Genomic DNA, 16,028 nt, shown 5'->3' with positions numbered 1-16,028 from the left:
TTAAGTTCAGTGTGATTCTAATCAAAATCTTAACAGGGAATTTTATGGAATTTGACAAGCTAATACTAAACTAAATTTGGAATAGTAATGGACCAAGAATAGCAAAGAATACTTTGAAGAAGTAGAAGATGACTTGCTCTGCTAGATACATAGTGCTCATTCAACTAAAATGCTTACAATCCCTGATCTTTCCCTACAAACTTGCTCCACCCACACTGTTCTCCACTCAAGCCAATAATCTTAGAATCATCCTTGACTCTCTTTTTCTCTCAAACCCCGATTCCAATCTGTCAGGGAATCCGTTTGGCTCTATTTTCAAAATATATCCAAAATCTGATCATGACTCGTGACCTCCTCTGCTACCGGCTGGTCTAAACCACCGTTGTCTCTCACTGGGATTACAGCAATAGTTTCCTAACCGCTCCCTGCTTCTGCGCTTGGTCCACTCCAGGCTATTCTAGCAGAAGACAGGCAGAGTGATCCTTGTAAAACATATGTTATGTCATCCCCTTTCCTGCTCAAAACTCAACACTCAACAGTGGTTATCCGTTTCACCGAGAATAAAATCCAGAGCCCTTACGGTAGCCCACAAGTCCCTGCGGGATCTGGCTTACCTGATCTGTGTCCCACCACTTCCCCTTGCTCACTCCGCTCAAGCAACACTGGCTGCTTTCCTGCCCCTTAAACATAGTAGGCGTGTTCTTGATGCCTTTGTAGTGACTGTTTCCTCTGCCTGTCACACCCTGTACCCCAGATATCTGGATGGGTGACTGGCTCACTGCCTTCAAGTCTTTGTTTGAACCCTCCATCTCTTTGGGGCCTACCCCAAACATCTTATTTAACATTGTACTCACCCCAGCACTTCTGATCCCTCTGACCCTGCTCTACTTTCTTTTCTTTTTTTCAAATAGCTCTTTACATCTTCCAACTTGCTGCACTATCTACTTATTTATTATTTTTAGTGTTTATTATCTGTCTTCTGCCACCAGAATGTGAGCACTGTTAGACGGTGGTATCTTTGTTCACTCTTGCGTCCCACGTGCCTGAAGTACTTCTTGGCACATACTGGGCAATGAATAAATATTTTCTGAATAAATGAATGAAGAACAGTATGTTATTGGTACAGAAACAGTCACATGAATGGAATATAATATAGAGCCCAGAAACAAGACCACTCATAATGATAGATGATAGAGATGTCATTAGAGATAAGTGGGGAAAGGATGAATTATTGAATAAATAATAATTTATTTTGGATACTTGATTATCTATATACAAAAAAAAATTGAATCCCAACTCATACCCTACCCAAAAATTATTTCCAAATGTATTAGCAACCTGAAATGAAGATCAAAACTTTAAAACTTCTGAAAATATAGGATATTATCTTTATAACTTTGGTATATGGAAGGAGTTCTTATACATGATACACAAAAAGCATAAATTATAAAGGAAAAAGAGAAATTTAAGAACAATTAAAATTTAAAACATCTTATGACAATAGGCATTACTGGTAATTATCCAAGTATGTTAAAATCACAATGAGATACAAATTTTAAACCCATCTGATTGGCAAATATTATATAACTTCTAACACCAAATGTTTGCCAGGCTGTGGCCCAACAGAACTCTCCTACACTGCTTGTGAGTCAGTTCTGCCTGGCAAGCTCTTTTTGCCTGCTTGTCCCTGGACACAAGGAACCCAGAGTGCCTAGGTAACAGCTGCAGCATATAATTTAATGGACTGTTGCTGTGTCCCCTGGTGAAAGTGTACCTTTTGGGGGACCAGGACCTCTAACTCTGAAGAGCCAAGATTTGTGGGGATAGGAAGTACAAAGTCCCACAGTGGGTCATCGGGATTGACGGTAAGTGGAGTCAATCCTGTCACCACTCCTCGTTTTCCTAACACATACATTCTTTTTTTGGACATGGTGCTCTAGTATCTTTGGGGTCTTTGATTCAGTGTGTTCTGAAAGACAGTGCCCCACCTTCACGGAGTATTTTCTCTGAACTGCTGCTGCAGCTGTGCCTCTGGCTGTTTCAGTGCTTTATGAGGATGGTGTGGTATACAATAAGATAGCTGGAAACTGTAGTCATGGATCCATTGCTACACCTTCTGTGCTGTAAACTGGGCCCCCTGGTCTGGTGTGATGTCATATGGGACAGAGGCTGGCTGAGATTCTGAAGGCAAGAAAGTGAAACCTATACTTGGAATATGTGTCTGTTACTGTGAGAATGAACCACTGGCCCTTTCAGCATAGAAGGAGTCCAGTGTTTCCCCCTTGCCACCTAGTGGTTGGTTGGTCCCCTTGAGAAATGGTGCTATCTAAGGCACTTGGAGACGATCTCTCTTGCTGGCAGATTGGACATTTGGTGGTGGCAATAATGGATAAGACTGGTAAGTGGGAGTCTACTGTTGTGTCCATGTGTGGCCTCAATCTCTGTTACCATGGCCACTTTGTTCCTGTGCCCATCAGGCAGGTACCGGGGTGGTCAATGAACCAGGCTGGCTGTTGTCCACCGGTCAGGTCATTTTGTCAGCTTTGTTGTTTAGTGCCTCTTTCATGGTGGATGCCCTCTGGCTGGCACTAACATGTGACGTAAATGTCTTCATACTGCATACTCACTCCCGTTTACATGCTTCTACCTCAGATTTCCTTGTTCCTGATTTTCAGTCTTTTTTGTTTCTGGTTCTTAGTAGCCAGCCAAGCTGTTTGTTACTGACTATGAATTCACATGTGTTCTGAACTTGGGCTCGTTTTGTTTTCCCACACGAGTGGATGACTGACTGGTATACTGCTTGAAGGCCACCATTTGGGAGGATTTTTCTATACTACTATCTTTTATGGCCACTCCTGAGAGAGATCACAGTGTGGCTACTATGCATTTTTGGCTTTCACTTATACATAATAAGCCAACCATCCATCAACCAAAAATCCAGCCTTTTTCTTGTCCTTCAGCTGGTTGTATAGAATCCCCATATAGCCATAGGCATGAAGTGAGGGAGTGGTGTTAGTGCAAGCCTGGTGGATGCTGTGGGAGTCTGGCTACCTATTCAGATGGCTTGCTTATGCCTGCTGGTCCTGCTTGCATATGATTCCAGATGTACAACTTCTATCTTATCATGGACTGTTGCTGCACTCATTTGACATCGTGATTTGGTGGGTCTGACAGGACTTAGATTTTGATGGGATGGGCAATTTTAGCCACATGGTCTCTTGGTGTCCCATGGCTGGGCACACTGCAAAAGCATCACTAGTACCCAGATTATGGTCTTGAAATGCCTTTTCTTATTTAAAGAAACAAGGCTTCCTAGAGAAATAGCTGATTCAAGATGTGGGGTAGGAAATATATAAAATGAACCTGGAATATCATATCATACCAGATAGCAAGGAAGCAATAAAAGACTATGGAGGATGCTTCAAAGGGACTCAGTAGACAGTTTGAAGAGGCTCTCCCTGGTAAAATATATGACAAGTAGAGCTTAGTTGAGAGGAGTAATCGAAAGGGTGAAACATATCAAATATGTTTAAATAAATGAGTTTATAATGATATTTTAAAAACTAATTGGTCAACATTGGAGTGGGCAAGTTCATCATCTTGAAGAGAGCTAAGTAAATTTACATAATCAAACATTTATCTTCCCTTTTTTTGTGAACTATACCACTGAGTAACAAAATAGTAGTTGAGGGGAAGCTTTTCATTATAAAGATATTTCAAATAATAAATGAAAAAGAAATACAACTAGAAGATCACTATTTTGTAACCCTCAAGGAATTAACACATCTAAGCATTGAGCTTCAGTGGATGCTAACATCACAAAAAAAGAGAGACTAGAGATTATGTGCTTCCTGATCAAAGAACATAGAAACCAGTTTTTGAAGACTGAAAGAGGTTTTTTCTTCTTCAAGTGCACAGACACCAATGTAAGGCTATATGAATATGAAGAATCAGGCAAATATGACACCAACAAAGGAAACTAATAAAGCTCCAACCACAAAGAAATGGAGATCTACAATTTGCCTGACAAAGAATTCAAAATAATCATCTTAAGGAAATTGAATGACATGCAAGAGAACACAGATGGACAACTAAATGAAGTTAGGAAAACAATGCATGAACAAAATGAGAAATTTAATAAAGAAGTAAAACCATAAAAATGAGACAAACAGAAATCCTGGAGCTGAAGAATATAATGATGGAACCAGAAAATTCAATAGAGAGCTTCGACAAGAGATTTGTTCATTCAGAAGAAAGAATCAGCTAACTCGAAGGCAAATCATTTGAAATTAGCCAGTTAGAGGAACAAAAAGGAAAAAAGAATGAAGAAAAGTGAAGAAAACTTATGTGAATTATGGAACACCCTCAAGTGAATGAACATTCATATCATGGGAGTCCCATAGAGAGAATAGAGAGATAAAGGAGAGAAAGGAGTAGAAAGATTATTTAAATAAATAATAGCTGAAAACTTCCCAAATCTTGGGAGAAATATAGACATCAAAGTACAGGAAGTGCAAAGGATCCCAAAGAAGATTACTTTGAGACACGTTATATTCTAGATGTAAATGTCAAAGACAAGGAGAGAATTTTGAAAGCAGAAAGAGAAAAATGATTTGTCATATACAAGGGAACCCCCATAAGACTGTCACTGGATTTCTCTGCAGAAACCTCGCAGACCAATAGGCAGTGGGATGATATATTCAAAGTGCTGAAAGAAAAAAACTGCCAGTCAAGAATACTATACCAAGCAAAACTGTCCTTCAGAAATGAAGAGGAAATAAAGATATTCCCAGAAAAACAGAAGCTAAGAGAGTTCATTACCACTACACCTGCCTTACAAGAAATGCCAAAGGGAGTTCCTCAAGTTGAAATGAGAGGATGCTAAGTAACAACATGAGAGCATATAAAAGTATAAAACTGACTGGTAAAGATAAATATACAGTCAAATGCAGAATACTCTAATACTATAATGAAGGTGTGTAAATCACTTTAACTCTAGTATCAAAGTTAAAAACAATAGTACTTTAAAAACTTACAGCTATAATAATTTATTAACAGATGCACAATATAAAAAGATGTAAAATATGACCTCAATAGCCTAAAAGGTGAGAGGAAGAGAAGTGAAGGTGTAGAGTTTTTGTATGTGATTGAAGGTAAGCATTATCAACTTCAAATAGAGGGTTATACCTATAAGATGTTTCATGTAAGCCTCATGGTAACCACAAAGAAAAAACCTATAGTAGTTACACAAAAGATAAAGAGAAAGATGTTAAAGCATACCACTACAAAAGACAATTAGAAAGGAAGACATGAGAGGAAAAGGAATAAAGGAATTTAAAAGACCCCAGAAAACAATAAATGAAATGGCAGTGGTAAGTCTTTACCATTCAGTAATTACTTTAAACATAAATGAACCAAATTCTCCTTTCAAAAGAGATAAAGTGGCTGAAAGGATAAAAAAAAGAAACAACCAGAGTCTGGCCCTGTGGCTGAGTGATTAAGTTTGTGTGCTCCACTTCGGCAGCCCAGGGTTTTGCTGGTTCAAATCCTGGGCGCGGACATGGCACCACTCATCAGGCCATGCTGAGGCAGCATCCCACATACCACAACTAGAAGGACCCACAACTAAAAATATCCAACTATGTACTGGGGGGCTTTGGGGAGAAAAAAAAAAAAAAAGGAAGAAACAACCAGATCCAACAATGTTCTGCCTACAAGAGACTCACTTTAGCTTTAAGTAAACACATAGGTAGAAAGTGAAAGGATAGGAAAAGATATTCCATGTAATGGTAATGAAAAGATAGCAGGAGTGGATATACTTATATCAGATATAATACCTTCATTCAAAATTGGTCACAAGAGACAAAGAAAGTCTCTATGTAGTGATAAAGGGATTAATTCTTCAAGAGGATATAACAGTTATAAATATATATGTACCCAACATTGCAGCACCTAAATACTTGAAGCAAATATTAACAGAACTGAAAGGGGAAATAGACAGCAATACAATAGCAGTAGGAGACTTCAATACCCCTCTTATAACATTGGATAGATCACCAGACCAATAGTTAATAAGGAAACAGTGGACCTGAATAGTGCTATAAACCAAATGTACCTGACAGACATACAGAGCATTTCATTCAGCAGCGCTAGAATACACATTCTTCGCAAGCACACATGGAATATTTTCCAAGATAGATCATACGTTGGGTCACAAAGCAAGCCTTAACAAATTTAAGCAAGTTGAAATTATATCTAGTATCTTTTCCAAACACAATAGTAGAAAAGTAGAAGTAAATAATAGGAAAACTGAAAAATTCAAAAATGCATGGAAATTAAACTACACACTCCTGAGCTGAAGAAGAAATCAAAAGGATTTTGAGACAAATGAAAATGGCAACACAAATACCAAAAGTTATAGGATGCAGCAAAAGTACTTCTAATAGGAAGTTTATAGCAATAAAGGCCTACATTAAGGAAAAAGAAAGATATCAAATTAACATAACTTTACACCTCAAAGATTTAGAGAAAGAAGGACAAACTAAGCCCAAAGTTAGCAAGAGGAAGGGAATAATAAAGATGAGAGCAAAAATAAATGAAATAGAGAATAGAAAGATGATAGAAAAAAATCAATGAAACTGAGAGTTGGTTTTTTGAAAAGATAAACAGAATCAACAAACCTTCTGCTAGACTAACCAAAAAAACAAAAATGAAAACAAAAACCCAGAGGGCTCAAATTAACAAAAGTGTAAATGAAAGAGGAGACATTACAACTGATGCTACAGAAGTAAAGAGGATCATAGGAGACTACTGTGAAAAATTATATGCCAATAAATTGGGTAACCAAGAGGAAACGGATAAATTCCTAGAAATATACTGCCTACCAAGACTAAATCATGAAGAAATAGAAAATCTGAACAAGCCAACTAAGGAGATTGAGGCAGTATCAAAAACCAACAAAGAAAAGCCAAGGACCAGATGGCTTCACTGGTGAATTCTACCAAATATTTAAGAAGAATTAATGCCAGTCCTTCTCAAACTCTTCCAAAAAATTGAAGAGGGGAGAACATTCCCAAACTCACTTTATAAGGCCGGTATTACCTTGATACTTAAGCCAGATAAGGATGCTACAAGAAAACTACAGGCTCATATCGATGAAGAATATAGATGCAAGAATTCTCAAAAAGTATTAGCAAACCAAAACAGGACATTAAAAGGTTCATACACCATGATTATGTGGGATTTATCCCTGGGATTCAAGGATAGGTCAACATATGCAAATCAATAAACGTGATACACCACATTAATAGAATGAAAGATAAAAATGACATGACTCTCTCAATAGACTCAGAAAAAGCGCTTGCCAAAATTCAACACCCTTTCAAGATAAAAGCTCTAACAAATTTGGGAAGGTATAGAAGGAACATACCTCAACATAATAAAGGCCATTTATGACAGACTCACAGCTAATGTCATACTTAATGATGAAAATCTGAAAGCTTTTCAGATTGGAAACAAGACAAGGATGCCCACTCTCAACACTCCTAGTCAACATAGTACTGGAAGGCATGGCCAGAGTGATTAGGCAAGAAAAAGAAATACAGGGCATACTATCAGAAAGGAAGAAGGAAAGTTGTCTCTGTTTGCAGATGACATGATCTTATATGTAGAAAACCCTGAAGACTTTACCAAAAAACTATTAGAATCAATGATTTTGGTAAAGTTGCAGGATACAAAATCACACACAAAAAATCAGTCGTCTTTCTTTCTTTTTTTTTCCAAGATTTTATTTTTTTCCTTTTTCTCCCCAAAGCCCCCTGGTACATAGTTGTATATTCTTCGTTGTGGGTCCTTCTAGTTGTGGCATGTGGGACGCCACCTCAGCGTCGTTTGATGAGCAGTGCCATGTTTGCGCCCAGGATTCGAACCAACGAAACACTGGGCCGCCTGCAGCAGAGTGCCTGAACTTAACCACTCTGCCACGGGGCTAGCTCCAATCAGTCATATTTCTATACACTAACAGTGAAATATCTGAAAAAGAAATAAAGAAAACAATCTTACTCACAATAGCATCAAAAACAATAGAATACGTAGGAATAAATTTACCCAAGGAAGTAAAAATCTGTACACTGAAAACTTTAAGATATTGGTGAAAGAAATTGAAGAAGACACAACAAAGTAGAGAGAGAGCCCATGTTCAAGGATTGGAAGAATTAATATCGTTAAAATGTCCACACTACCCAAAGCCATCAACAGATTCAATGCAATCCCATATCAAACTCAATCTCAAAATTCCAGTGTCATTTTTCACAGAAATAGAAAAAGCAATCCTAAAGTTTGTGTGGAACCACAAAAGACCCCAAATAGCCAAAACAATTTTGAGAAAGAAGAACAAAGCTGGAGGCATCACACTTTCTGATTTCAAGTTTTTTGACAAAGCTGTAGTAATCAAAACAGTATGGTACTGAGCCCGACCCAGTGGTGCCGTGGTTAAGTTTGCATATTCCACTTCAGTGGCCTGGGGTTCACTGGTTTGGTTCCCTGGTGCAGACCTATGCACCACTTGTCAAGCCATGCTATGGCAGGCATCCCACATAAAATAGAAGAAGATGGTCACCGATGTTAGCTCAGGGCCAGTCTTCCTCAGCAAAAAGAGGAGGATTGGTGGCAGATGTTAGCTCAGGGCTAATCTTCCTCAAAAAAACAAAAACAAAAACAAAAACCAGTGTGATACTGCAATTAAAACAGACACATAGACCAATGGAATAGAATAGAGAGCCCTTGCACAACCTACAGCTAGAATATACAACTATGTACTGGGGGGCTTTGGGGAGAAGAAGAAGAAGAAAAATAAATAAATAAAGAAAGATTGGCAACAGATGTTAGCTCAGGTGCCAACCTTAAAAAAAAAAAAGAATAGAGAGCTCCAGAAATAAACCCACACATATATGGTCAACTAATAATTGACAATGGAGCCAAGAATACTCAGTGGGGGAAAAGATAGTCTTTTAAATACATGATGTTGAGAAAAATGGATGTCCACATGCAAAAGAATGAAACCGGGCCCCTATCTTACACTACTCACAGAAATTAACTTGAAATGGATTGAAGACTTGAACGTAAGACCTAAAACCATAAAACTCCTAGAAGAAAACAGAGAGAGAAAGCTCCTTGACATTTGTCTTGGCAGATATTTTGGATATGACACCAAGAACACAAGCAAAAAAAGCAAAAATAAACAAGTGGGATTGCATCAGACTAAAAGCTTCTGCATGGCAACAGAAACAATCAACAGACGAAGAGACAGTGGAGTGGAAAAAACATTTGCAAACCATATATCAGATAAGGGGTTAATATCCAAAATACATAACGAGCTCATATGACTGAATACCAAAGAAACAAATAATGTGATTAAAAATAGGCAGAGGACCTGAATAGACATTTTCCAAAGAAGACATACAAATGGCCAACAGGCACATGAAAAGATGCTCAGCATCACTAATCATCAGGAAAATGCAAATCAAAACCACAGTGAGATGTCACCTCTCATCTGTTAAATGGCTATTAACCGAAAAGACAAAAGGTAACGAGTATTGGCAAGGATGTGGAGGAAAGGCAACCCTAGCACACTGTTGGTAGGAACGTAAATTGGTGAAGCCACTATGGAAAACAGTATGCAGGTTCCTCAAAAATTAAAAATAGAGCTACCATATGATCAAGCAATCCTGTCTCTAGGTATATATCTGAAGGAAATGAAATCACTATCTTGAAGGGATATCTGCACCCTTACATTCATTGCAGCATTATTCACAATAGCCAAGACGTGGAAACAACCTAAATGTCCATCAATGTATTAATGGATAAAGAAGATGCGGTATGTGTGTGTGTGTGAGACCATTATTCAGCCGTAAAAAAGAAGGAAATCCTGCTATTTGTGACAACATGGATGGACCTTGAGGGTGTTACGCTAAGTGAAATGAGTCAGGTAGAGGAAGACGAATACTGTATGATCTCACTTATATCGGAACTTAAAGAAAGCCAGATGCAGAAATAGAGAGTAGAATGGTGGTTGCCAGGAGCTGGCAGGTGGGGGACATGGGGAGATGTTGGTCAAAGGGTACAAACTTCCAATTAGAAGATGAATAATTCTGGGGGATCTAATATTCAGCATGGTGACTATCATTAATAATATTGTACTTTGTACTTGAAAGTTGCTAAGGGAGTAGATCTTAAATGTTCTTACTACAAGAAAAATTGTAATTATGTGACGTGATGGATGTGTTAACTAACCTTGTTTTTCTAATCATTTCACAATAAACATGCGTGTCAAATCATCACATTGGATACCTTAAACTTACACAATGTTATATGTCAACTGTTTCTCAATAAAGCTAGAAAATTTTTTTTAAATTATAGATTGTATAGATTAACTTATAGATTTGCCAAAGCTTGAAATCTGAGTCTGATCAAGCTTTGGGATCCAGCTGCAAATTAGTAGGAAATATGAGGGTGGAGGAACAAGTTGAATTGCACCGTGAGAATGCAGTTGGCAAAATCCATATTGTGGGAAACTCTGCAGGTCAAGTGGCCCATGTTTTCTTCGATGGATAAATTAAAAGAAAAAGAATGGACAGGGAACTTGATTAAAAGATCTTAAAGACATATCAAGTATTAAAAAATGAGCAAGACCAAACAATATCAGGATGGACACTTTGAGTGATAAAAATTTAAAGAAACATAAGGAAGTGATTACTATAAAAGCCAAATAGTGGTTTCTTTTGGGGGAAGGAAGGGAGTGGTGATTGTGAGGTGATACAAGGACGGATTTCTGGAGGGATGGCAAAGGTCTGTATCTTGACCTGGGTGGTGGTTACAAGGATGTTGGCCTAATAATATGCATTTGTTTTGTGTGTTTTTTCTGTCTTTATAATAAAAGTTTAAAAATAGAAGATATTTTAAAGAAAATAGCACATACTATATCTTCTTTAATGATATTCATGTTATTTTCTAGACTGTTCAAGTTCTGAGAAATTCTGCCATAAATAAACTTGTTTTCTTTGTTTAAATGCTCTCTCTCGCTCTCTTTCTCTCAAAACCAAATATAGAATGCTTAGGATATACTGGAGGCACTAGGTAAAACATCTGCTTGCCTCAAGGAGGAGTTTTAATCTTACAACAGCTCCTATCCTGGGTTAAGTACCTCTCTAGAAATTTCTACACTGATTATACCCCATGTGCCTGACACGTGATTTCAGCCACATGGCCCATCTGAGGGCTTTGTCCCGCTGGAGCTGGGTTATCCTCCCTCCAGCAGAGGTCTTTCCTTGATCCCTATTAAACAACAAAAGGAGATTCAATATCTCTCTGCTTGCAACAAATGTTTTGTTTTGTTTGGCCAAAATTATTTTCAGTTTTATCAATTTGTACCATGAGGATCTAGTGAAGATTTAGAGGGGCTGTCTGTGTGGGACTCTAGACAATGGTCAGAGTAGTCTGGCCGCTCAAATAGCCCGTCATGTACCTTGTGCATAGAATACTGAAGGCTTGCAATACTTTTTGGTACCATCACTGTTAGTCATCGCGTGATACAGGAGTATTTTATTCAACGAACCCTGCAGACTTCTGAACTACAGGGGCTGGGGTGCCTTCTGCGTGGAACACTGCACAACTCCAGCTGCCTTTGTGGCCTCTATGTTCAGTAATGCTGCCCAGCTCACTTTTTACCTCTTTCCAGAGATCCCCTGTCATCATTCCTGTGATGGTCAATTTTATGTGTCAACTTGACCTGGTTAAGGGGTGCCCAGATAGCTGGTAAAACATCATTTGTGGATGTGTCGGTGAGGGTGTTTCTGGAAGAGACTGGCATTTGAATCGGTAGACTGAGTAAAGAAGATCCCCTCACCAATGTGGGTGGACACCACCCCATCCATTGAGTGTGGCAGAGGAAGGGTGAGTTCAGGCTCTGTGAGCTGGGACGTCCATCTTCTGCTCTAGGTCATTGCTGCTCCTGGTTCTCACGCCTTTAGCCTTGGAGCGGGACTTACATCGGCTCCTTTGGTTCCCAGGCCTGCGAGTTTGGACTGGAATTATAGTACCAGCTTTCCTGGATCTCCACCTTGCAGACTGTAGATCATGGGACTTCTCAGTCTCCATAATTGGAGGCTAATTCCTCATAATAAATCTCTCTCTCTATCTCTCTCTATATATCCTATTGGTTCTGTTTCTATGGAGAACCCTGACTAATATAATTCCTTCATCCCAGGAATGCAACAAAGTAAAATTAATAGTGAGTCCTTGTTGCAGAGACTTGAGGATACTCAATTTTTATAAATACTCAGTCAATATTTAGTTATATTCACCAGCAGCAAACAGTTCACTTGTAAACAGGAAAAATGGTATTTAGCAGTGTGTAACTCAAACAGTGTGTATTCCTATGTTTTTCTCTTAATTTTCTGCTTTCCTTTTAAAAGTGTATATATTTTTCACTTTAAAGTAATATGAACCTATTACAGAAAAACTTGAAACATGAAAAATTATTTCTATATTCTCACCACTGTAATACAATCATGGTTATAACTTTGTGTATTTCCTTCTAGTCTATTTTGGTGTGACTATTTTTTCATAGTTGTATAAAACGTGCATGTAATTGTATTTTTTTCTTTTTAAATTTAACCTTAGGTGATTATGATATTATATACATATTTCCATGTTGCATTGTTATCACAACAGCAATTTTTTTACTGCATTCAATTTCATCATTTGACTCTATCATACTTTTTAACTGTTAACTTATTTTTGGTTAGTGTTTTCCCCCCTACATTTGAGCAAATATATTTTTGTGCAGTGTATAACATTATGCACATTTGTCTTTGGTTATTGTTGCTCTGAATTTTTAAGGTAGAATATTAGCAAGTGTCAAGAATTTCAGTAAACTTCCATCTAATTTTTCTTTCAGCTCTGTCATCAAACCTAAGAAATCTCGTGATTGTAGAAGTAGGAGGCATAAATTAATTTGCCGACTATTGTACTTCTCAAGACCTTAATTATGTATAACTTAATAAGGCCGCATGGAACTTGGATGAGGCAGTCATCTTGTTTACATCTAGAAACTGGTCACAGAATAGCGGTTGTGGACAGGGTAGAAACTCACGGTGGAAAATGAAGGTTTTTTAATTTGGAGCCCAAGGACATACAATGCAACATTTTCGATGTGTGTAAGTATGTGCATTCTTGGGAGATGGGTCTGGGTTTTTGTCATGTGTTCAAAGGAATCCAGTAGCTACTAGTGTGGGCATAATGTTTGCTAGTTGAGTGGAATGTTATTTTTGTGTTTCTTTGTCCTTGTGTCCTCCTTCCTTGCCTTCTCCCTTCTCTCTCTTTCCACATTCGTTATATTCAGTAATATAACTCAGAAAAATGTTCTTTTTGGTGAGCAGTGATTTATCACCTGAAAATTTATAATTTCTTCAATTTTTAAAAACTGAACACATATGTGAAACTGTTAATTAAATACTGTGTTAATCTGTGTTGATTCTGGGAAGTTTTCCCATTTCAAGCAGTAATTTAGTGTTACCTTTCTTGGTTAGAATTATTATTATTATTATTATTGGTGAGGAAGATTGGCCCTGAGCTAACATCTGTGCCCATCTTCCTCCATTTTGTATGTGGGATGCTGCTACAGTGTGGCTTGATGAGCGGTGTGTAGGTCCACGCCCATGATCCAAACCTGCAAACCTCAGGCCGCTGAAGCATAGTGCATGAACTTAACCACTACACCACTGGACCAGCTCCTGGAATTATTTTTAAAGTTTTACCTAGATGCTGATCATTAAATAGGTTACTACTATTAAAACAAGCTATTATGTTTCGACGAGTCTGTAATGAATTGAGTGTGGAAATCATTCATCAAATGCAGCTATCTTTTTACTATGTTATTTTGAAAGGTGTAGCTTTACTAACTCCATTAAAATCTGAGGCTTTCTACGTTTTTGCACAACTAAAGCAAGAGGCATTCTATGCGGAAAACCCTAAATAAAATTAGTTTTAATTGTTAGAAACGCCTTTAAAAGATAAAATCTCTGTCATTTTTTGTTACCAAATGACAGGAACAACTTCCCTTCTAGTGTAACAGGGCTTTAATATGCAATGACCACCTTGTTTTTGATAAAGGACTAATCAATATCTTATGTTTTCCTTAGGAATGGGTTGTTTCTGGGGAGCCGAAAGGAAATTCTGGACCCTGAAAGGAGTGTATTCCACTCAAGTTGGCTTTGCAGGAGGCTACACTCCCAATCCTACTTATAAAGAAGTCTGCTCAGGTAGGAAGAATTTGTTCTGTCATATTGCTAGGAACGAGGAAGGGCGTGCACCTGCTGGAAGGCGATAAGATCTTTAAAATGGACATATAGTTTTTTGTGTGTTTCCTCAGTCTCTCTTTCTCATTTCTGTAAATACACTTGTTGGCCTCTCACTTTATATTTGTGGAAGATAATAAGCTTTCTATGGAATGTATCATTTAGTTTTTGCCTTAGAACAATCACCTCAAAACTTAATCCCTAAAATAGTCATTTACTAGCTTATGATTCTAGCAATTTAGGCTGGGCTCAGCTTGGCGGTTCTTCTGCTGGTCTCATCTGGGCTCACTCGTGTGATACCTGTCAACTAGTGGGCTGCCTGGGGACCAGTTGGTCTAGGATGGCTTCATTCATATGTCTGGCAATTGGTGCTGGCTGTCAGTGCTTGCTGTTGGCTGGGCTGATGGGGATGATGGAACACGTATGACCTGGGCTAATTCACATGGTGGTGGGTGCAGAGATCCCAGGAGTAGCAAGGGAGGACAAGCCTCATTCTGCTAGCACTTTTCCAGCCTCTGTTGTGTCACATTTATTATCACCCCATTGGCCAAAGGAAGTCACACGGTCTAGCCCAGAGTCAATGTGAGCGGGACTCTCCACAGGCAGGTGTACAGGGAGATGCAAAGAAATTGGCATCATTACTGCAACAGTCAACCACATGAGACAAACATGTTGTATATCAGACATGTTTTCTTGAGGGAAAACATTAAAAGCCAGGCTCTAATGAAGGGATTGGCAAACTGTGGCTTGCAGACTAAATCTTGCCCACTGCTTGTTTGTGTAAATAAGGTTTTATTGAAACAAAGCCATACCTATTTATTTATATGTTATCTATAAATGCTTTCATGCCACAGTGGAAGAGATGAGTGGATGTGACAGAGACTGTATGGCCTGCAAAACCTGCAATATTTATGATCTGGCTTTTTATAGAAAAAACAGTTTGCTGACCAGGTTAGGCAGATACCCCCATGGCAAATTCTAGCTCAAATACTAGATAACCTCTCTGGATTTTTTTTTTTTTATTTCTGACCTTCACAGATTTCTTTTACTTTTCTTCCAGCTCAGGTAACATTTAAAACACATTTTTTTCTCTTTAATTTCTTTTGTTTTTAAAATAAAGATGGTGTATATTTAAGGTGTACAACATGATGTTTTGATATACATAGTGAAATGATTACTATAGTCAAGCTAACTGACATGTTCATCTCCTCACAGACTTTTTTTGTGGTAAGGGTACCTTTGATCTACTCTCTCAGCAAATTTCAAGTATACAATACAGTATTATGAACTATGCCACCATTGTGTACATTAGGTCTCTAGAATAATTCATCCTACATAACTGAAAGTTTGTACCCTTTGACCATTATCTCCCCATTTCCTCCTACTCCTGCCCCTGGTAACCACCATTCTACTCTCTGCTTCTAGAACTTTAATTTTTTTAGATTCCACATATAAGAGAGATCATGTAGGGCTTTTTTTTCCCCCCCGGGAACACAATCAATGTTCTAAACTGTGTTTACATTGATTGAATAGGTAAATGCAGAAACCAATTAATTTAACTCCGTTTACTTAAAAAAAATTTTTTTTAATTTGAGTTCATAGTAGTTTACATCATTGTGAAATTTCAGTTGTATGTTATTTCTTGTCTGTCACCACATAGGTGCTCCCCTTCAC

General features: G+C 38.1%; 1 protein-coding gene across 10 annotated transcripts in view; it reads left to right on the top strand.

The window, feature by feature from the left end:
* Nucleotides 1-16,028, top strand: part of MSRA (methionine sulfoxide reductase A) — a 384,728-nt gene that overhangs the window by 181,861 nt on the left and 186,839 nt on the right. For 8 of the 10 annotated variants that reach the window (XR_001399807.3, XM_014852086.3, XM_070505106.1 and 5 more), the window contains one exon: nt 14,199-14,318. The exons of the other annotated variants lie outside the window; for them this stretch is intronic. Coding sequence is in view for 7 of the 8 variants with exons in the window: in XM_014852086.3 (XP_014707572.1) it covers nt 14,199-14,318 (120 nt within the window). In the remaining variant the exon portion in view is untranslated. The remainder of the gene's footprint in view (nt 1-14,198; nt 14,319-16,028) is intronic. 10 annotated transcript variants of the gene reach the window in all.

The sequence above is a fragment of the Equus asinus genome, chromosome 3 (genome assembly GCF_041296235.1).
Source record: "Equus asinus isolate D_3611 breed Donkey chromosome 3, EquAss-T2T_v2, whole genome shotgun sequence".
Classification (NCBI taxonomy): Eukaryota; Metazoa; Chordata; class Mammalia; order Perissodactyla; family Equidae; genus Equus; species Equus asinus.
The sequence above is the reverse complement of the archived record's forward strand: the minus strand, read 5'-3'. Positions and strand labels throughout refer to the sequence as shown.